Genomic DNA, 21,873 nt, shown 5'->3' with positions numbered 1-21,873 from the left:
AATGGAAAAAATGAAAGCCAAGTTTACTTGCATACATGCTTTTGAACTATTTCTGCTGATACTGCTGTCATCTGATGGACTGTAATTTGCTACAGAGTTCTGCATTATTTCCAAATTACTCCCTTTGATCCTTTTCTGGTATCTTTTACTGTCAGTCACATGCTACCTCTCTTGGCAAATATATATACAGATACATCCACTCTTTCTCAACCTTGTATCGGCAAATGGCATCACTATTTACTGACTGATTATACCTGGGTCACTATTACCTCTAGACAGGGAAAAACAACAAAGAATAAGGGAAATTTATAAGTAGGATGCAACAGAGTTGTGACAACCCCTGGTGCTCTTCTGAATCTTTCTGCTAATTTTATCCCCAATACTTGGCTCTATTAACTCCCTTCACAAAGTGTCTGGAAGATGAAGAGCTCTCCTCCAAAGAAAGGTCGGTGAAAGAAGGAATGAATCAGCGAGGAAGCAGAAGACCTGTTGGCTCATTATAGGCTCCCGAAGGCTCAGTGTGTTCACCCATGAAGTGGGGCAAATGTTGGGAGCATTAGATGAGATAATGCATTGAAAGAATTTACTTGCCAGAGCAACTGGCACAATGAATTAAAAGGGAAAAAACAAACCAACATAGAAAAGGTGGAAGCAGACCATTCATGAAAGAACCACCATTGGCCAATGTAGATCTTAAAAATATTTTAAAAAGGCACCCGGGGCGCGCCTGGGTGGCTCAGTCGGTGAAGCGTCAGACTGTAGCTCAGGTCATGATCTAGTGGTTCATGAGTTCTAGCCTCGCATCAGGCTCTGTGCTGACAGGTCAGAGCCTGGAGCCTGCTTTGGATTCTGTCTCCCTCTCTCTCTGCCCCTCCCTCACTCGTGTTCTGTCTCTCTCTCTATGTCAAAAATAAGTAAAAACATTAAAAACAATTTTTTTAAAGGCACCCAAAATAAAACAACTACGAGGAGTCAGCATCAGGTGCCTATTTGAAATAGCAAAGATTTACAAAATGATACCACCTGCTTGTTAGTGAAGCCTAAGTGGTATTCTCGCTGCCACCTGGTAGGAGTGTAAATTGATGTGTGCACGGTTGACCCTTGAACAACATGGGTTTGAACTGTGTAGGTCCACTTATATGTGGAATTTTTCTGGTAAAAACTACTATAAATGTATTTTGTTTTATGACTTTCTTAATATTTTCTATAGCTTACTGTATTATAAGCATACAGTATATAATAGAGAATACAAAATATGTGTTAATTAACTGTTTATGTTATCAGTAAGGCTTCCGGTCAATTTTGGGAGTAGTCAATTTCCGGTTAATTTTGGGGAGTCAACACTTATATCTGAATTTTCAACTGCACGAGGGTCAGTGTCCCCTAACATCCACATTGTCCAAGGGTCAATTGTCAGTATGTAGTAAAGCGTTACAAATCTAGCTGTCTCTAATTTATGCATCACATTTGGGTGGGGTGGGAACATTGGCAAGCAGGAGAGAACGGGGAGAAGTGTGCTCAACTTGATTCAGGGTAGTAGGAGGAAGAGTGAAGTAACCTGGGTTGAAAAAGAATATTAACAAGGGGAAGTAGAGAGAACTGACGTCTTCCAGTGTTTAAAGAACTGCCTTGAAGAAAAGGAAGGGTCTTGCTCTCCATAGTTAGGAAGGTAGAATTAAGTTCTAGGTATAGAATCCACTGCCTCTAGCATCGAACCTTACATGTATAATAAACATCACCTGGAAAGCCTGTTAACAATGTAGATTACTATTTCTCTCCTTGCTCCAAATGCTGATTCAATATGCCAAAGCTGGACTTGGGAATCTGTGATTTTAGCATGCACCTCAAATAACTATGGTGCAGATGGTCCACAGACTTAACTTTGAGAAAGGCTCTATTATAAGGAAGAACCTTAACAACTAGAGCTGTCCAGCAAGAGATCAAGGTATCTGGAGAGATGGGCATAAAAGATGTGTTTGCCAACAAGTTGGATGGCCATCTTTCAAGGATGCTGTGGCGGGGGTGGGGTGGGGGGAGGATGCACACCTGCTTTGGGTAACAGGTCAGGCAAGTTAATCTCCAGGAGAACCTCCAGTTTATTTATTTATTTATTTATTTTTTTTAGTTTTTTTTTAATTTTTATCTTACATTGATTTATTTTTTGAGAGACATAGAGTGACAGAGCACAAGTTGGGAGGGGCAGAGAGACAAGGAGACACAGAATCCGAAGCAGGATCCAGGCTCTGAGCTGTCAGCACAGAGCCCGACGCGGGGCTGGAACCCACGAACCGTGAGATCATGACCTGAGCCAAAGTCGGACGCTCAACCGACTGAGCCACCCAGGCACCCCGAGAACCTCCAGTTTAAATGTTCTTTTTGCAGCTTTCTTAGAATCGAACAACAGTTTTGTAAGAAAAAAGCATGTGCAAATGGATTATGCATTATATTCTCCTTTCTTTTAATGAAGCACCTTTGAAGATAGCCAACCTGTTGAGATAAGGACCAAATTACCATTACCAGGTACTACCTGCAGGCTTCTAAACAATGGGCAGGCAAGGCATTTGGAGGAGGAGTGAATCCATCACCAAAGATATGCCTTTCACTTCTTACCTTATTTTAGCAAAGCAAATGTCATGGGTATAAGTTAAGAGAAGGGAGAAATCAGTGTGGGTTGAGGTAGACAGAGGCGGCTTCATGGCAGTGGGGCTTGAGCACAGTTTGAAAGATGGCTAAGATTTACATAAAGGGAGTGGGGCAGGAGAACATTTCAGCAAGGGAGAGGAACATTAGCAAACTCAGAGTCAGGAGCAAGCTTTGAACGAGGGAGGAGGCAATCGTCAGGCACGCATGAGCACACCAAAGGGCATGTGTTAGGTAAGAATGGAAATAAGGACAGATGGGGGCTGTGTGTGTCCATGTGCTCTGAACGGAAACTCAGAGTGCATGTTATAAATGTCTGTGTGCTTACGAAGCATGGCCATATAATATATCATCTCAAGCAAGACAGTTTTCTGAGGGAGAGGCTGCTGGTAGGTATAGTGCTGTGACATTAAGCACAAACCAGAGCTGCATCGGGGACACTGAGACAGTCACCCTAACTTAGAGGGACGTTACAAAAGTCTATTGAAAACCAAGGTGAACCTGCACATCCAGGACTTCCTGCTGCCATGTGGACTGATACTTGGGGCCCCTACTGAAGGGGATTGAAAGCAAGGCTGTGACATCACAGGACACGAAGATATTTGTAGGAGAGTTTGCTCCAAAGTCTTGGGGCTGAACCAGATGACCTTTAAAATCCTTCCTCTTCTGCATTTCTCTGGTGGCAACATTTAATACGGTAGAATGTCTATGAGCAGAAATGTAATGGGATTAAAGTTGTTCCTAAATCAGAGACAGTCCCCAGATTAGTACCTGTTTCTTTTTCTGGTCTAGAGAGGAGAATGGGATGCACCAGTAATGACATCGGAGCAGAAGGGTCACCGTTTCCCAACGTGATTATGGGGGGGGAAACTGAAATAAAATTCCAACTAGGACCACTCTCATTTGGTGCTGTTTATTGGGGTGGAGATTACTTCATTCATTTATTCTGTAAGTGTTCACAGGCTGAGTGCCCTGTGCCACAAAGTGCAGACAGTGTTGAGAATGACGGTGAATTGTAAGTGACAGTCTCAGTTTGGTAGGTGCACTCTGTGGAAATCCTTCTCAGCCTTTCTTGATAGTATATGCAAAGATGTTGAGCCACATGTTTGCTCCTAAAGAAATTCTTGGCTCCATTAATAATCAGTCGGGCACATACCAGTGCACACGTATCTTTACACTGAAATGACACTTGTCTATGTCGCTGTATTGATGCACACAACAACCATGGCCATTGTCCGCAACCTGCCTTGAGACGTGTAGACTGAGATAGGCCACCTGGAAAGTGGGAAGGAAGTGGGTTTTGTGAGACTGACCTGGGTTTGAAAGCCTGCTGTTTGTGTACTGAGTGAACTTTGGACAAATTGCACCCACTTCCTCATTTAAAGTATTGTCATTAAGATCAGCCTCAGTGATTCTTATTTCTGGATGAGCATAGTGAACTTAGAACACTTTACTTTTCCATTTTATTTTTTAGAGTGGTTGGTCCCAGCCCAGATCTGCCACATCTGGGTCTCTGTTGAGTGGCACCAGGTATGAATATGTGAAAAAAATAAATAAAAAGACCCAGAACTCTACAGATGGACTCTCTGCTGTCACACATAGGTACAGAAGGACACTGTTCTACTTCACAAAGAGTGTCAGGACCCAACCAAATGGACTGGTCTCAGGGCCTGGAGCATAGTGTCTGTTATGGGTTGAATTGTGTACCCCAGAAAGATGCTGAGGCCCTAAACCCCAGTCCCTCAGGATATGACATTATTGGGAAATAGGGTTGTTTCAGATATGATCAGTTAAGATGAGGTCACACTGGAGTGGGGGTGGGCCTTACTCGAATATGACAAGTGGACTTCTAGGAAGAGGAAGACACACATGTACACAGGGAAGGAGGCAGAGACTGGAGCGATGGAGCTGTAACCCAGGGACCGCCAAGGACCACAGGCTGTCATCAGAAGCTGGGAGAGAGGCACGGGATAGATTCTCCCTCAGAGCCCTGGGAACAGTATCAACCCTGTGGATACCTTGATATCAGACGTCGAGTCCCCAGAACCGTGAGCAAATACATTTCTGTTGTTTTAAGCTACCCACTTTGTGGTACTTTGTTAGGGTAGCCCCGTGAGACCAGTGCAGTCGCGTCCTGTTAGGTCAGTGATGTCATCTTGGCCACATGGCTACCTCCACGAGGCTCACAGATGCACAAACACCCAGAGGTATCTTTGAAAATGCCTTGATTGAGGATTTCGTTGAGACATTTGTGGCTTTCTGTATAAGTGAGCAGACAGGCAGGGAGGCGCCCGCAGCTGAGAAGTGTGAGGAGAGGAGTAGCTAGATGGTTAGGTGAGTGAGAATGTGTAGGTTGGGTGAGAGAAAAAAGGAACCGTCAGACTTCAGAGTGCTGTTACCAGATATCTTTTCTATTTCTAAACATGCTCATGTCACCTTGTTTGTGTGGGTAGGCTGGTGGATACTGTTTTCCTTTTGTTATTGTTTTGTTCATGTGTTTTGCTTTTATCTTTAACTTGCGGGTAAGGTTTGGCAAAACTGGCCAACCCCACCTGACCTCTTACTTCTATGATGTCTTCCAATACTGCTTGCAGCTTAACAAATCTAGTTTTATTGAGTAAATGAATGAATTGCATGAGGGAGGCCATGTGATATGGGGGTGGGCAGTCTGGAGAGTGAGAAACCATGCAGATCCAGAGGCCAAGAGATCTGGATAAAAATCCTGGCTCTGCCTGGCTTCTCTGAGCCTCAGGTCCTTCCATAAAATAGTGATGATTATGCCTGCCTCTTGGAATTGGTAGAAGGATTAAATTAGTTGACAAGCATTAATGTCCTTTCTTCTTTTATCCTGTTCCTAACTTCCATTTCAGTGTCATTAAGCCGAATGAGCTAATTAGTACTTTGGTTGGACTTTACTTTCAACAAGACCTTATGTTTGGGATTCTTCTGCTAACCCCACTGCTGACACTTAAACTTTTATCCATCATTTTACTGCTGTGTGTAATATCCATCGTCTACTAGGTCATGGGTGGGACCAAGTGAATGCGGCAAATTGAAGTAACCCATTCTGGAAAGCATCTTGTAGGCTGTATCTTTTTACTGGTGGGTCAGAAGCCTCATTGCTCTATCGCAGCCTCTGCTCACAAGGAGGCTGGCCGCATCATCGCTGGATCCTTGGGAGAGACTTGTAAGAGTACAAGGACAGTAGCGCTCTCTGCCCTATTTGAAGAAAACTTTTAGCTTTCTGTTGTTTAAAAGAAAAAACAAGATGCAGAACCTGGTCACACGTTGTTTGTTTCATCTCTGGAGTATGGACGCCCTGGACAGCAGCCTGCACGGATGCTGCTTCATGTGTATCTCTGTGCTGTGGGCGGACAGGCAAGTCAGTGCCCCGCACACATTGCTGGGGACTTTGTGCCCATCGGTGCGTGCGGGTCTGGCAGGTGTGTACCACAGAGCACCAACACTGGACTCGAGCCTCAGATTGCATCAGGACTGGCTGCTTGCTGATCCCTCGCATGCCAGTTGTCCAGCATGGCAGACTGATGGGCCGCACCCCGCACCCCAGATGGCGACTTGGCTGAGTGGGGTGTGGGCTGTCAGAGGGAACGATGAGTGTGGCAGTAAAGCCCCAGAGGCTAAGCCAGCTTGCTGTTGTTTGGGTGCCAGCCTTGAAGACGCCATCTCCAGGGAGCTGCCAAAGCTGTGCTCTGCCAGAGGTCTCTCCCACTGTTAGGATATTGAGGAGCTAACGAACCAAGATGACTCAGGGAGAACAGAGCCATCAACGGAAATTGGCGTAGACAGATTCTCTGCTCCTGACCTCCTTGTCAGCGGATGTGAGTGGAGGAAAGGGCTGGGGTGTTCCCGTGGGTGCAAATGATGGTGCTCCGTATGTGTCTGGCCAGACGGTTGGGCATTTGCGTGAGATCATCCAAGGGCACACTTAGAACTGTGTCTCACGTGTGGCAGGGCCTCGGTAAATGTTAGCCATTGCTACTATTACAGCTATTGTTGTCGTTGTGAGGGTCCTTATTTGGTGCAGAGTGCTGCCCATACACTTGTAGGGAATTTAATACCGATCCTGCCCACTTCATGTCGCAGAGCTGGCGATGGGTCACGGAGCCCAGGGATCTTGAGGATTCTGTACTCCTAGGTGACCTTGGATCAACAGTATCGTTGGCTTTTTGCACAGTCTACTTTAAAAAAAAAGTCGTGTTCTGGAGACCACTAACAATATGAGGTATTGTTCATTAAAGCGGTGTTATGACCAAATAAGTTTAGAAAACACTGAACACCTTTAGTGTACAAATATGTGTAATGAAGCTGTAAGAAAGACATAAGGTATGCAGGATTTCCTAGTTTTTTCCTCGGGGAAGGGATACTTGTTGAATCTATTATTAGTCCCACAGAACATTTATTGGCATCTTGGGGGATCTCAGTATTCAGTGGAAAACTGTTTGAGAAATGCTCACATAATGTCATTTTCCTAGGCCTTGTCAAGTCAATAACAGGAAGAGGCAGTTTCCTCCCACCTAAAGGTAAAGGAATGTCAGAGAGGCTTAATCACCACCCAGAGTTTCATACCTTTTCTTTGTCTTTGTGCAATTATGTTGCCTTTATACTAAACTTTCATTGAGCCAAGCTTTGTGTGTGTGTGTGTGTGTGTGCACACGTGTATTTTATTCTTAGAGTTTGAGCCTCTGAGAATAATTGTCTTCTCTTCTGCAATGATAATTTTAGATTGAGGCTATGTTTGTATGTGGGTATATGTTTGTGTGGAGAGGTTTTGTTGTTACTAAATATTGGTACAGTCCTGTTACTTAATGAAAATAATTTGCATCTGATTGAACATAGGGTTTACATCTCACCTAGGCAATGCCCAGGTATATAGAAATGTTTTCCCTTTTTCTAGTGTTCCCTAGTGTAGAGATCTAGAACAATAGAATTTAACCAACATTCTCACTGCTCCAAGGCCCCAGTCTTGGCTGAAGCATTATTTGCATTAGCAGTTACCCAGAACTACTGCTGACCCCTACGTGGACATTGTCTCTGTTTGTTAGAATTTTAATGTTGTTTCTGGTTCCTCCCTCACACATGAGGCAGATAGAGATTTTAGAGGGTAATGCCCTAAGAACATGAGGAAATGGAAAAACCTGCTTTGATGCCTTCATTTGAGGAGGTGTGTGGGCTTTGGGATCAAAAGGTGGCTTGGCTTTGAATCCAGGCTCTGGGATTTTCTAATTGTGTGATGTTGATCATTGTTTTAACTTCTTGTAGCTTCAGTTTCACATCTTCAAAGTGTGGGCAATTCCTGCATCTTACTGTTGCTGTGAAACTTAAATGAGATAATGTATAGACAGCAATTAACAGCTTGGCAAGTCACAGACACATACCAAAAATCAGCCCCTGCAATGGATGTTTCTCCTTCAGGGAGAAGTGACTGCAATGGATTGTCAGAAACTGATCCCCAAAAGGCAATGCCAGAGTACAGACCTTGGAGCACCTTATAACCAGCACCCCTCGCTCAGTGAATAAAAGAGAGGATGGGTCTCACAGAGTGAAACAACTAGCCCAGCTCGCAGGCTGTCCCTCAACTCTGGCCCTTCTCCATTCTCTTGATCTTCTATAGCACACATCACTTTCTATTATTAAAAAAAAATTGCTCGCCTGCTTACCTGTGTCTCCACCGCTAGAACATAAGTTCCATTTAGTTCAGGGACTGTGCCTGTGTTGTACTGTCCTAGATCCTCAGCATTGAGCACAGTGAATGCAGTGAGGAGTTATCCTGCCATTTTTCATGGAATGAATGAATGAGTTCAGGGATGTGATTGTTGAGAGAGACACACATACACACATGGACACCTGTCACTAGATCAAACTCTGCCATTTATTTAAGTATCATTATACTTAGCATCCAGGCTGTTTGAATTCCTGCCTTACTTTTCAGGCTCTTCGCAGGGAGGTTCAACACTCACTGCTAGTAGGCTCTTGTGGGGTTTTAAGCCCTGGCCTAGCCAGTGTCATGCCTATTGTGGCCCATCTTATTTGATTCTCATGGAGGATAGAGACTGCTGTTTACCATTCTTGGCACAGGGGGTCATGGAATTGTCTGTAGTCCGTCGCTTATGGGCTCTTCCGAGAATGGATCACCTGAAGCAATCATGTCAATTATGTCTATTTTCATAGTCTTGTCCCCCTAACTTTTCACTAGTAAGTAAAGTGAGGGGGAAGTAGTAAGTTGTAATAGAAAGAGATAGCTTTGAGTCAGAAAGACTTGGGTTTCACTCCTAGCTAATTTATCTTGGGCGAGTTGCTCAATCTCATAGGGTCTCCGCTCCTTGGCTATAAAATGGGTGAAGTACCTGCGTTGTATGGCTGAAATGAGCTGTATTTACAGTATACATAATATGGATATCATACTAGCAGCCATACTGGTAAATACTGTCTGTGGTAGTGATGTCCTCACTGAAAAATGGTATGGGTAGGTGTGTGTATGTGAATGGAAATCACACTGCAAACTGGGGATGTAGCATTGAGTGTACCGCGACTGAAACGATGGTCTTCTTGGCTGGACTTGGGAAGACTTTCTCTTAATTATGTCACCAAGAGCTTGGGATGTAGGAAATGGCAATGAAAGAATGGCTCATTTACCACAGCTTGAGGTTTCTAAAAAATAATTTAGATACATTTGCTTTAATATGGAATACTCTACTCACTTAAGAAGCCATATCAAGCTGTGAACTATAAACAACAAATTCCTTGATTTCTACAAAGTAAACTGATAATGAGGACATGTTAGGGTGCATGCTGCGGGTTAGGGAGTGTATATGGTGCCATCACACCAGCAAGGACCGAAAGGCAAGCCTTGGTGTTTTCTAGTTTATACTGAGCCTCAGTTCTCTACACACTTGATATACTACCTTAGCATTAGAGCCATTAAGATAACATAGGTACACCGTTTCCTGTTAATTTGTCTTCATTATGACTTTCGTAGTATATCCAGCCCATTTTTATATCTGTCTGCTTGAAATTCATAAATATACATCTCTTTGGCTATGTAGGCCTCTAGTTGCACGAATACTTATTAGTGTCTGTGTACTTATAATCCTATTTATGTACATTTTTTTGCACATATAGTTAGCACTTCGGGTAATCTATAAGATACATGGAAACTTTGACCTGAGATCACTTGAAAAGAGTATAAAAATTCAACAGGTCACAAAATCGTCTGGAAAGAACCAAAGATAGGAAGATAGCACACAATAAAGTTAAAGCCATTGACTGGCCGTGGTCATATAAGCAGGACCTTCTTGCATCTAAGCTGAGAAGCATAGAGAAAATGAATGGGACAGAAAGATACAAGAGAGAAGACAAGCAGGCAGAAGGGGAAAAAAAGAAGGAAAAACAAGAGCTGAGGGCAACAAAGCACAGAGAAAGTAAAATAACAACCAAGAGTAAGAAATAGAATTAGGATTTTCAAAGAGTTCTTCCAGTTCATTAGGCTGAAATCCTTTTGTTTTTTTAATGTTTATTTAGAGAGAGGGTGAGCATGTACACAAGGGAGGGGTAGAGAGAGGGAGTGGGAGAGAGAGAAGAGAGAGAATGAATCCCAATCAGGCTTCATGCTGACAGTGCAGAGCCCAATGCAGGGCTCATTCCCACCAACTGTGAGATCATGACCTGACCCAAAATCAAGAGTTGGTGCTCAACGGACGGAGCCACCCAGGCACCCCTGAAATCCCTTTTTAATGCATCAGGATCATGAAAGAGGTGGCAGAAAGAATGCCTAAGCAGCGTAGCCGTCTCATGCCCGTCACCGGACGCACACACTCAGTATCCCATAGTCTGGTGGTCTCCCAGAGCCGTGCAGTATTGGCATCTTTCCATCAGACGTGTGCACATTTCTCAGACCGCACATTATGGTTTCCATAAGTGACAGCTGCAACATATATTTGTGTCATCTCTCAATAACTACACCTGAATTTTACACAGACTTATAAAAGATAGTAGTGGTGTGCACCAGTTAAACTCAATTGAGTTCCAACATGTAGACTCCACCTAAGATTTTCATGTAGCTTTCTATTGCAACCAATCAGTACCTATAACTCTTTTTTTTTCATTAGAGAACAATGCCTTGAAATCACGAACATAAGCCACTCGTAGAAGAACTTGGTACAGATTTTATTGTAAGTGTGAACTACTGAGATTCAGCCAAGTATCTTCCCCTCTACTCCCACATTTAAAATGAATCTTGTGCCATTCTGACCATAGTTTTTACCAGTCTTAAGATAATGTTCAAAAAATGATGAGGTACCACTCTTTATAACCAACCATCAACTTGAGCTTTGAATTAACACGAGTTCTGGCAATTTGGTTTTTACCAAATGGTTTCTCCGGTGAGCCCCGATTGCCTGTTTCACAGGAGGAGGAGAGGTTTTTGTAAGATGTTTCTGTTCTCCTCTTCAGGCTTGCAAAGTCTGTCCCCTTTAGTTTTCTGCTCTAAGATTTGGGCTTGCTTTCTCTTCAAATGAAAAATGGACACCAACAGTTGAGGAAATAGAGAACCTTTATTTGTGTAGAAATAGTCCTGAGAAGGCACTTTTCTCCTTTATGTGTCTCCAGGGAAGCTGTGGAATCAACACGTCTGTGCCTTAGCTCAGGTGGCTACTGTTTACCCTCTAGATTTACAGGCATATCCAAGCTTCCTCGGGGGACGGTGTCTCTAGAAACATGGACACTTCACGTACACATTGCTTCACATAAACGTGTTCTTTAGAACACAACAAAATATGCTGTTCGAAAAGCATATTGAGTTTTATTGCAGGACGTTAGAGGCATCTCCACCGTAACAGAGTATGAGATTGTAGGATGTGTAGTCAGCCGGTACTCACAAGCAGCAGGCTGGCCAACATGTGGGTGTGAAGCCATCCTGGGCTGTCAATTACGCTATTCGGATGCCTAAGGCCCACGTAGAAGACAAGCGTGTTAAGCTTAATGGAAGTCTGCGTGTGACCGGAGAGGGGTCTCCTTTATCACTTGATCACTCGTGTGCCTCAGCCTTCCGTATTAGGGTGTCACTCTCATTCAGGCTCTAATTGCCTAATACGTGAGTTACCGCTGCAGACTCTGATTATTTCTTCTCTTTCAGAGAAAGCATGTGTCTTAACCATGATTTGCAAGATCCCGTATGATCTGGCCTTCTGGTATTGTCTGGCCTCATCTCTACCTAGTTTTCTCCAACCACACTGGCCCCTTTGTCACTTTTTAAACACCCCAGGGCCCTCATGCCTCTGGGCTTTGCACTTGCTGTTGACCCCTTTGCCCAGAATGCTTTCCTCCCCAGATATCTGTGTGACAAACCCGTACACTTCCTTCTGGCATTTCGCAGAATGTATCTGCTTGTTGAGACCTTTCCTGGCCAAATTCCCTGTACTCTTGGTATCTCTCCTATTCCTTATTCTCTCTTTAATTTTTCTCTTTAGCACTTATTTCCATCAACATAATATATATATATATATATATATATATACACATATATATAGGTATTAGGAAAAAAATATATATTTATGTATCATATATATCGTATATCATATATATATATATATATATATATTTATGTATCATTTTATTGTCTGTCTCTACTAGGACTCAGTAATCTCCATGAGATTAAAACAATTTTTGTTAGTATTTTGTTCACTGCTGTATCCCCAGTGCTTGGCACCTACTAGGTGCTTGGCATTTACTGATTGACCCTGTTAATAAATTACTTCTTTCATTTCCTTTTGCCTTCCTTCTGCTTTCGGGTAGTGCTACCTAATGCGACCAGATTAAGTGATGATTTTTGGCCACTTTAGTCTCAACAACTCTGTCCGTATTCCATTGCCCATTAGATTAAAATTCGTGTTTCTCAGCCTAGATTTAAGAACTTCAGCAGTCTTTTCCTGGCTCACCCTTCTAGCCTGATCTGCATCACCTAACCGGGACTTCTATTTGGGAAGACTGGCCTACTTGCTGGCCCCAATTTTGTCTGGCATGTTTCCTCCCCACCCCCACAACCATTACCCAAGTACAGATTCCAGTTTAACTAGCCTGTAGATACAGGTAGAGTAACGTGAGCAGCAGTAACACAGACTTTCTGTTCTCTACCCACTAAGACCTCAGTCTTCTGTACGGTAACCTTCCCATCCAGGGTCCCCAAGGCTCCCAGAAGGCGTCTCATTTGCGACCCAAAAAGTAGTGCAGCTGTAATCACCATGAAGCCTCTGTGCTGTTTTCCCTCTCTGTGCAGAGGTCTCCTGTTCCTCAAACACCTGTAAGGTAGCTCATTTTTTCTTTTGGGGTTGCCTGCTGTGAGAATGCCTGCGTCCTGGTGGACATTTTGTCTCATAATCCCAAGGCCACCAGTTCTCCAGACTGGGGCTGGGGCAGGGGCTTGAAAGGGAGAACGCCCTTCACTGCAAATCCTTCCTCTTTCCTCCCTCCCTTCCTTCTGGAATGTCTACTGGGCTCCTACAGTGTTTAACCAGGGCCTCTTGGGGATAGTTCTTTGCCATTTTTCTGACAGTCCCTCATGACACAGCTCCTCTGGCCTGTTCACACAGCCAGCGGCCCCACTGCTCACCTCTGTGCATGCCCTACTCACCTGATCTCCACCTGGGCACACACAGAAGCCTCCACACTCCAGCTTCCGACCTGGCACCCAAGAACTCATGCCAGTAGACACCTGTGAGCCCAGTGACTCTGTACCCCAACAGACGTGCCCAAGCCAGTCTCCGTTCCTTTGGGAGACGTCAGTGTGCGCTACATAATGAGATTTTGGCTTGCTCTCTTTTGGGGTGTCCTTGATTTTTGAAACGTTTATCTTTTAAGGCCCAATTCAAGAATTTGCTTTTCTGTCAGGTCCTTTTTACTGACTCAGCCTCTGAGAGCTTATCCTCCTCTAAGTGATGACTTTCACTGTCTGAGCTGCTCATTTAGCATTTAGCTATGTGTGGCCTTCTCCGTTAATGACTGTTTTTTTTGGTTTTCTTTTTTTTCTGAATCCTTCCTATCTCCTCAAGTGGCTTGCCAGCTTTTCCTAGGAAAGATAGAAGCTCCTCCCTCTTTACTTCCTGTACTGCATGTAGCATTGTCTTAACCTTTGTAGGCATGGTTAAAATTGTTTATTGACTAAACACGTTCATACATATCCCTTAGAAAAGTCAGGGGTTAGCATTGTTTCGGCCGCACGGAAAACTCATTTGTGTAGGGCATCTCAGACCACTGTGACTCCAGAGGACAAGCATATGCAGGTTTAGGTGTACTTGAGCATAGCACGAGTATTTTTGTGCACCCATTTACATGAGTCCTCGACCCAGCCTCCTGTTGTTCCTGCACCTTTTCTTTCAGATATTCTGGGGTACATCTGGCATTTAGAATCTAGGGTGTCAACGGTGAAAAGCAGCTATCTCAGAGGGATTCAGCCCTCACCAAGACGTTGTCTGCCCAGAGGACACAGGGCACAGACACACAGGACCTTGGCAAATGAAGGTCTTGACCTTCCAACATGGGCCAACAGTCCTCATGCTGAGGGCTGGCCCCTTTAACACAAAGCGAGGTCTCTTTGCAGTAGATCCTATGCGGCAGCTTTGAGATCACCTTTGAGCCTCAAGCTCCTCGAGATGTCCAGCGTTTTTGCTCCTTGGCCCGGGATTTTTGAAATCTTGTTGTCCTAGACTTACTTGATGTAATGAGGAACCACAATAGGGGTGCACTGGGACTTCAGCTGAGCCACCCTCCTGATTGGTCCGAAATGTCCTGTGTTCTGTTGGAGGAAAAGAGGAGCCAGCGTGAGTGACCATGGAGGCTGTGCTTGGCTCTGAAATCGTATTAATGGAACTTCCAGATAATGTCATTCTTCATTTTTTCCTAATACCAATTTACAGATTGCATCCCAGGCTCCCCAGAGAAGCAGAACCTGCCAAGTATGCTTGTCATTTCTTCTAATTAGGTTTTTAAATAAATCAAAGAATCTTGTTTTCATTTACCTTGGATTATACAGCGACAGTGTTCTTGTTCCTGTGCCCATAGAGGCATTCCCCACTGAAAGGACACCGAATTCCTGACACTCCAGAAGCTGAGGAGCCCCTTCCCTCCTCTCTCCTGAGCACTCCGTTCTCCCACCCCTGGAGAGGAAATGGCCTTACCCAAGCCCTGTTGCCTCTCCTGTTTCCCCCTCCCACCAAAGTGCCCCATAGACTGAGCTCTGTGGCTGAAAGGGAGCAAGAAGGAAGGATACAATTCTTCTTGCCTTACTTGCTCTTTCCCCTTTTCCTGATCTCCAGCCCTTCCAAGTATCTATTCCTTTTGGCATGATTCTTTGGATCTGGGATAAGCAAAGGAGCTAAGTAATCACGGAGAAGAAGAGAGCTGGCCAGAGCCTGACGCTAAGCCCATTCCCCCAGCCCCAGCCCCCCATCTTTTTCTGGCTCTGTGCCCCATCCGGGTCCTTTCCCCAGAGTGCCTTCTCTGCCCCTTTCCCTGCTCCCAGCATGATTGGGTCTCTGCCTGGAGGAACCCTTCGCTGTCCATTCATCCTTTTATCACTGTGGCCTCATTGTTAGAGGTGGAGCTCCAGAGAGCAGTGATTCCTTGCGTTGGGTCTGTCTGGGAACCCTGTCTGGAGAGAGGTGCTCCGAGCCCGAACTTTGGCCCTCAGCGGTTCTGGTCTCTAAGCTCTCCTGAAACAGGGAGACCAAGACAGGGCTGCCATGCCAGCTTTGAGGACTCTTGGGTATTTCCTCCCACTTCTCCGCTCCTGATCTGGTCCGGACCTGTGGATTTGCGTGGGGGTGACAGCAGGGGGTGTATCTTTAAGAACACAGCAGGAGAGATAAGGTCAGCCGGCAGGTAAATTTGGTCCATCTTCAGGGACAAACAGGTTTGGTGTATGTCTTGTTGGGAAGGGGCACAGCCGGCCTTGTACATCCTTCTTGGGGTCAAAGTTCAGGCTGTTAGGGGTAATAATTCAATTGCCTTGGGCACTAAGAAGCCCCAGCCCTTTTACAAACCAGAGGCCTGTACAGCTGGGTCTCCTTTCCCTTCCCTCCCCTTCCCTCCTCCCTCATCTCTCTTTTCTTTCTATCAAACCTCGTTCACTATCACCAGATATTCATTGCTACTTAGAGAAAATCACATCTCTGGCTCAGAGGAAGAAACTATAGCTTTCTTGGTGGTGCATATGAATCAGGGACTTAGGACCAAAGGTGGTAGGTGGGTGGGATGGTGTTAGATCTTGAACTCCTCCACCACTGCTTGCCTCGGATCCTTCTGTCCCAGGCCCAGCTCCCGTGGTCTCAGGCTGAGATAACGTCACTTCTGTGCTTGATAGGAGCTGAAGTTGGGGAAAGGGCTGTCACTGCTTTGAATGCCAGAGTGCTTGCAGCATGGGGAAACATGGAGGGCCAAGTCAGAACTTAGAGTGTTGTTTTACAGTCACTATTAGTCTGCTCGTTGGATTGTGTCCACTGTCGGGAAGTACAGCCTATCTTTGCGTTAGTGTTATTTGAAAGATGTTGGTCATGATGTGATAAGATACCATCTGCATTATATCCTCTATTGTCTTAATTTTCATAGATGTTATGTGCGTGTACATACACACACACACACACACACAATTTACAACCTAATGGATTTCCTTTGGATGCTAACATTGAAGTAACTCTACGTGATATTTAAAACATTGGCCTTTAAATTCATTGAAGAGAATGAATTTTTAAAATTTTTAAATTTCAATTTGCAAACATGTGTGGAATGACTTAATGACTTTTTGAAAGTTTATTTATTTTGAGACCAGAAAGAGAGAGAGGGAGAGAGCGTGCATGCATGTGCAAGAGTGAGGCAGGGGAAAAGACAGAGGGAGAGAGAGAGAATCCCAAGCAGGCTCCACCGTGGCAGCACAGAGCCTGACAGGGGGCTCGATCCCACCATCTGTGACATCATGGCCTGAGTGGAAATTAAGAGTCAGACACTCAGCCAGCCAAGCCCCCTAGGTGCCCCTTAATGACTTTTTTTTTTTAATTTTTTTTTTTAACGTTTATTCATTTTTGAGACAGAGAGAGACAGAGCATGAATGGGGGAAGGTCAGAGAGAGAGGGAGACAGAATCTGAAACAGGCTCCAGGCTCTGAGCTGTCAGCACAGAGCTCGACGCGGGGCTCGAACTCACGGACCGCGAGATCATGACCTGAGCCAAAGTCAGGCGCTTAACCGACTGAGCCACCCAGGCGCCCCAACTTTTTTTTTTTTTTTTTTTTTACTTACCACTTTTCATAGTGAATGAAACATTGGTTTAAATAACTGATTAAGAGATTTTGGGCTTTTTTTTTTTTTTTAAAGGAAAAGTAAATACTTACAGTCTAGATTCTGACATTTTGACTTTGTATTTAGTTTACATCCTCAAATAAAAACTAACATAACCAAGCACAAAAATTATTTCTTTTCTGAGCAATTTCTGCCCAGAAGCTTATTATCCACCTACTTTGAATAACTTTGACCAATTGAAACACATAAACCAAGAAGTCAGCAGTTAAAATCTGATTCACTGAAACAATTTTTATTAGTTGAGGGACTAAAATCCATGTATATTTTATTACTATGGGAAAAGACCTTAGGCCTTCACCCAGAATTTACTTAATTTTACATATGATTATAAACCTTAATTACCTGATTCCTCAGATTATAAACTATTTAGAAACTGTCATTTAAGAAATTAAGGACAACAAAAGATAAGCACGATGACACTGAAGGGATCTCTAGTTTGTTAGAAAAATAACCGTTTTTTGTAGTAAAATGCATCATGTTGATTCAAGGAACAACAGATGTTGGTGAGGATGCAGAGAGAGAGGATCTCTTTTGCACTGTTGGTGGGAATGCAAGCTGGTGCAGCCACTCTGGAAGACCGTATGGAGGTTCCTCAAAAAACTAAAAATAGAACTACCCTACGACCCAGCAATTGCACTACTAGGCATTTATCCAAGGGATACAAGTGTGCTGTTTCGAAGGGACACATGCACCCCCATGTTTATAGCAGCACTATCAACAATAGCCAAAGTATGGAAAGAGCCCAAATGTCCATTGACAGATGGATGGATAAAGAAGATATGGTTTATATATACAGTGGAGTATTACTCGGCAACGAAAAAGAACAAAATCTTGCCGTTTGCAACAACATGGATGGAACTAGAGGGTGTTAACGCTAAGCGAAATTAGTCAGAGAAAGACAAATGTCATATGACTTCACTCATGTGGAATTTAAGATACAAAACAGATGAACATAAGGGAAGGGAAGCAAAAATGCTATAAAAACAAGGAGGGGGACAAAACATAAGAGACTCAAAACACAGAGAACATTATTATTGCACTATATATATGCTAACTAACTTGAATATAAATTAAAAAAAATAAGTAATTTAAAAAAATGCATCGTGTTGTAGTGTTTATGAAGAAAAATTCAGATTATGGTCTGTATATTCTGGCTCTAAAGGCATGAGAGTATGTATTTTCTGATGGTCTTTTAAAATTCAATATCATTTAAATAAAGTTGGCTTTATAACTGAAGCACTCGACTTCATACGTTATCATCTGGAGAACATGCCATACTGAATTGTTCATATGAATGATGTTGGTATATTTACATGTTATCCCAGAAAGCTGAGAGAGGACATGTCTTAACCTTGTGGTTGTCAAACTCTTACTATTAGCCCACATCCCTTTTTCAAAAGAGATTATGATTTAGAATCCTGATACGGAAAACAAGGAAAGGAAGAGGTATTCTGGTTTCACAGAGTATGCACGGGCCCCTCCGCCTGCTTGATGCTCTTGCTACAATCCTCATTGACCTCTGAGGAGCCTCTTAGAGTCCCTGGAGCCCTACAGGCGCAAAGCCAGATCGGAGCAGGGGTTATTGGTAAGGAAGGAGGCTTTCCAGGCATCCTTCAATCATACCCATCAGTGATCACCTACCATGAGCGGAATTGCTGTGTTTGCCTGCAGCGTGATCTCCCACGGGGTTGGTGGATAGTGTGTAGCCTGGAATTCACTCCAGTTTCCTTAGCATCACTGCAATCCTGAGGAGCGGCAGGACTCAGGTGCCCCATGCACTTTCTGCAGGTGGTGCTGCATCAGATCTGAAGGAAACAGGAGAGCAGCACAAATTTGCTTGCGGGAAATCTGCTCGTGAAAATTTGCAAACTAGAATTTTCTTATTGTTGCCTTGAGTGCTGCTGCTGCTTCCGCTACTGTTACTTCCTCACCCCGCTCCCACACACCCTCCCCCCTCCCCCCTCTCCCTCCTCTCTTTTTAGTAGTCGAGCGGAGACACTTTGCAGTAGTGTAACTAGATGCCTGGATCTCCCTTATCTTTTGCTCTTTGAAAATTCAGTGGATTGTCCAACTTACTTCATGTTCCAGAACGTGTTCTCTCCCCAGGCAGAGGAGAGCCGTCTGCAGGCAGGGTCCCTAACCCCTCGCCGGCAGGGTGAGACATCAGGTTGGGTTGCCCCAGTCCCGCACGGTTCTAGGCACTTTGTGGGAGTCAGACACCAGCGTGCATACCCCGCGTGGAGCGAGTGGAAGCATCCAGGAGGCAGGAGGCTCGAGTTGCATTCCTGATAACTGTCCCTTTCGGGGGGGGGGGGGGGGGGGGGGCGGATTGCAGTCCCTTCTAGTCTTCTTTGGTAATCGTAATACTTCAAGTTTTGGCTCAAAAGTGATTATCTCAGCAAGGGAAGCCACACATCAGAAGAGGGCAGTTTGCCAACAATCTATACTAGCACCTTTCCCAAGAAAGGCAAGGCCTTTCACGCTCGAATGCTTTGATTCACTATTTTACAGATTAGCTTTGTTATAATAAGCTGCTTTCAGTGCTCAAAGCCCACAGCTATTCCTGCAGACCTACCTTCTAGCCTGTGCTTTGCAGGGAGGCCTGAGCATTCCCAGCTAGGATTTCCGTGGAGCTGGCAGTGTTAAGATTCCACCTGTTCCTCTTTGACCCTGCTGCTCGTTTTGTATTGTTAGAGAAAAGATACACCTCAGAAAGTATATTTATTGGTCGTTGAAACTGGCAGTGCCTGTCAGGCCAAATTGTGTGATGCTCACAATCTTGTGAGCTCAGAGCTAGACTCCCCGGCTGTGCTGTGTCCTAATTACGAGACCTTGGGCACATCACTTACCGCGCCACAGCTTTGTCATCTGTAAAATGGGTGTAAAACTGCTACCTATTTCTTAGGGTTGTGGAGATTGAATGAGTTACAATTTGTAAAGTGCTTCTAAGAGTGCCTGACTCATAATGAGTACTACATTCATGTTAGCTGCCACTGCTGGTATTGTTACTACTTATTGTTATTATCAGGCGTGAGAGTTAGGTTTTCCTCTTAGTTTCCCCAAGATGTGGGTGAAGACCCAAGTAGCTTAGTGTAGATTTGTGGCTGGGATAGAAGCCTGAAGCTACTGGCCTCTTGAAATGTCAACTCTTGGCAGTTGGGAAAGAGTGCCTGTTTTGAACTTAGACCTCATTCTGGATGTTGGTCCTCCTGCTTAACTACTAGAGTAAAAATGTAAAAATGTAAAAAAACAAAAACCAGAGGATACTAATGCCTGCGGTTGTTAGGTTATAAAACTTAGAAATGACAGAATAAAGAGCCTCGTTCATATTATATGTTCTACTAGTTCTATATAGCAGCTATTATCTTTATTATATTCTGGAGAGGAAATCTAGGATGCCCTGAGTCATGGAGATATGGAGGTAGTAGGTAGGTCAAGAAGGACTGTTGAAGTTTGCCCTATTATCGAATGCTTAAGATGACGTTTTAAATTTGCTTACGTTTGCTTTGTTTATGTATACTCTCTTTACTACCAGGGAACTCTTCAGAACAGACTGTTAATATTTCTTCTTGTATTTTGAATTGAATGTTGTAGAAATCGGCCCTCAGGAGGAAGTGTGCGGTCTGTAAAATCGTCGTCCACACCGCCTGCATTGAACAGCTAGAAAAGGTGAGACACCGCCACCTGCTGTAGTGTTGGCCACACTGCAAATATTTGGACTTCAAAGACCAGGTGTCCTTTCTTATTTCCACCTTTTTCAAGAGAGTGCCCTTTAAAAAAACTGGAAGACCAACATTATTACTGGATTAGTAATAGAAAAGCAGTGCTTAAGGTTAATTTGTTCGATTGCCTCCCAAAGGAAAACTTGGTATCATTCTATGTTGCCTCTTGGGAGGAGGAATGGTAAGGTTAGAGAGAAAAGACTAGTATGCACTAATTTTCTTTACAATGACAGACATCGTTACTCACCCATTGGATATTTCACAAGATTTTTTTTTAAGAAAAAAATCCATAAGCTCTTTAAAATGATCATTTAGATTCGCCTGATGTTTGTGAGTTTCTTTTTCCTAAAGTGGCTGCAAGGAAGACAACCAGGCCAGAAGCCAGCTCTCCTTCCTTTCTTGGGGTGGTGTTCTGCTTGCACAGCATGAATGTGTGGGTGGGCCGGAGGTGACATCCCCATGGTGTGCTGCCTCCAGAAGAAGTAGATTCTGTAGAGTCCATTTAGCGGTCGTTTGTGGGAACGGGAAGGCTCTAGTCATGAGCCAAACGCTGTCCTCTTTCGTGCCTCTCCTTTATTGCCATGTGTGGGTCTCTGGGTTATCTATGTTCTTGAACTGCCATGTGTAAATATGTTGAAATATTGTAATCCCCTGAGACATGCATTATTTCACAAACGTATTACCAGTTGTTGCCAACTGGTATTTTGTGGGGACGAGTACTAACATTTTTTTTCTCTCTGTCTCTTTATCTATCTATAGTTTGTTGGGGTTTTTGTTGTTGTTGTTGTTGTTGTTGTTGTTGTTGTTTGTTGCTGTCCCAACCCCATTTACTTATCTCCTCCTTCATTTCTGTATTCCCTTCACTTTATCAAGTAGCTAAAGAAGATGTCCATGTTTCCAGAAGGCCTGCCCACCTAAAAGAAAGGCAGGACTGCAGACTTAAAGAAAATTTGTGCATGTGAAATCATCATCATCATATTAAAAATTTCTCAAGTTTATGTTGCCCTACTTTTAAAATCTGCAGCATAGCTGCGTGATTTCAGCTGCCTTGTATGTTTTTTTCTTACTCTATCTCTTTTCCTCAAGTTTACAGTGTAAGAGCACTATTGTTTAAAGATCTGTTGCTTTCATCAATGAGAATGAAGAGA

The 21,873-nt window shown here is 43.9% G+C and overlaps 1 protein-coding gene across 2 annotated transcripts in view; it reads left to right on the top strand.

Annotated features, from left to right (window-relative positions):
* The window catches only part of DGKI (diacylglycerol kinase iota), a 453,118-nt gene that overhangs the window by 167,374 nt on the left and 263,871 nt on the right, over window positions 1–21,873 (top strand). For both annotated transcript variants that reach the window (XM_049641924.1, XM_049641923.1), the window contains exon 4: window positions 20,598–20,672. In XM_049641924.1, the coding sequence (XP_049497881.1) occupies window positions 20,598–20,672 (75 nt within the window). The remainder of the gene's footprint in view (window positions 1–20,597; window positions 20,673–21,873) is intronic.

The sequence above is a fragment of the Panthera uncia genome, chromosome A2 (genome assembly GCF_023721935.1).
Source record: "Panthera uncia isolate 11264 chromosome A2, Puncia_PCG_1.0, whole genome shotgun sequence".
In the NCBI taxonomy this organism is placed as follows: Eukaryota; Metazoa; Chordata; class Mammalia; order Carnivora; family Felidae; genus Panthera; species Panthera uncia.
The sequence above is the reverse complement of the archived record's forward strand: the minus strand, read 5'-3'. Positions and strand labels throughout refer to the sequence as shown.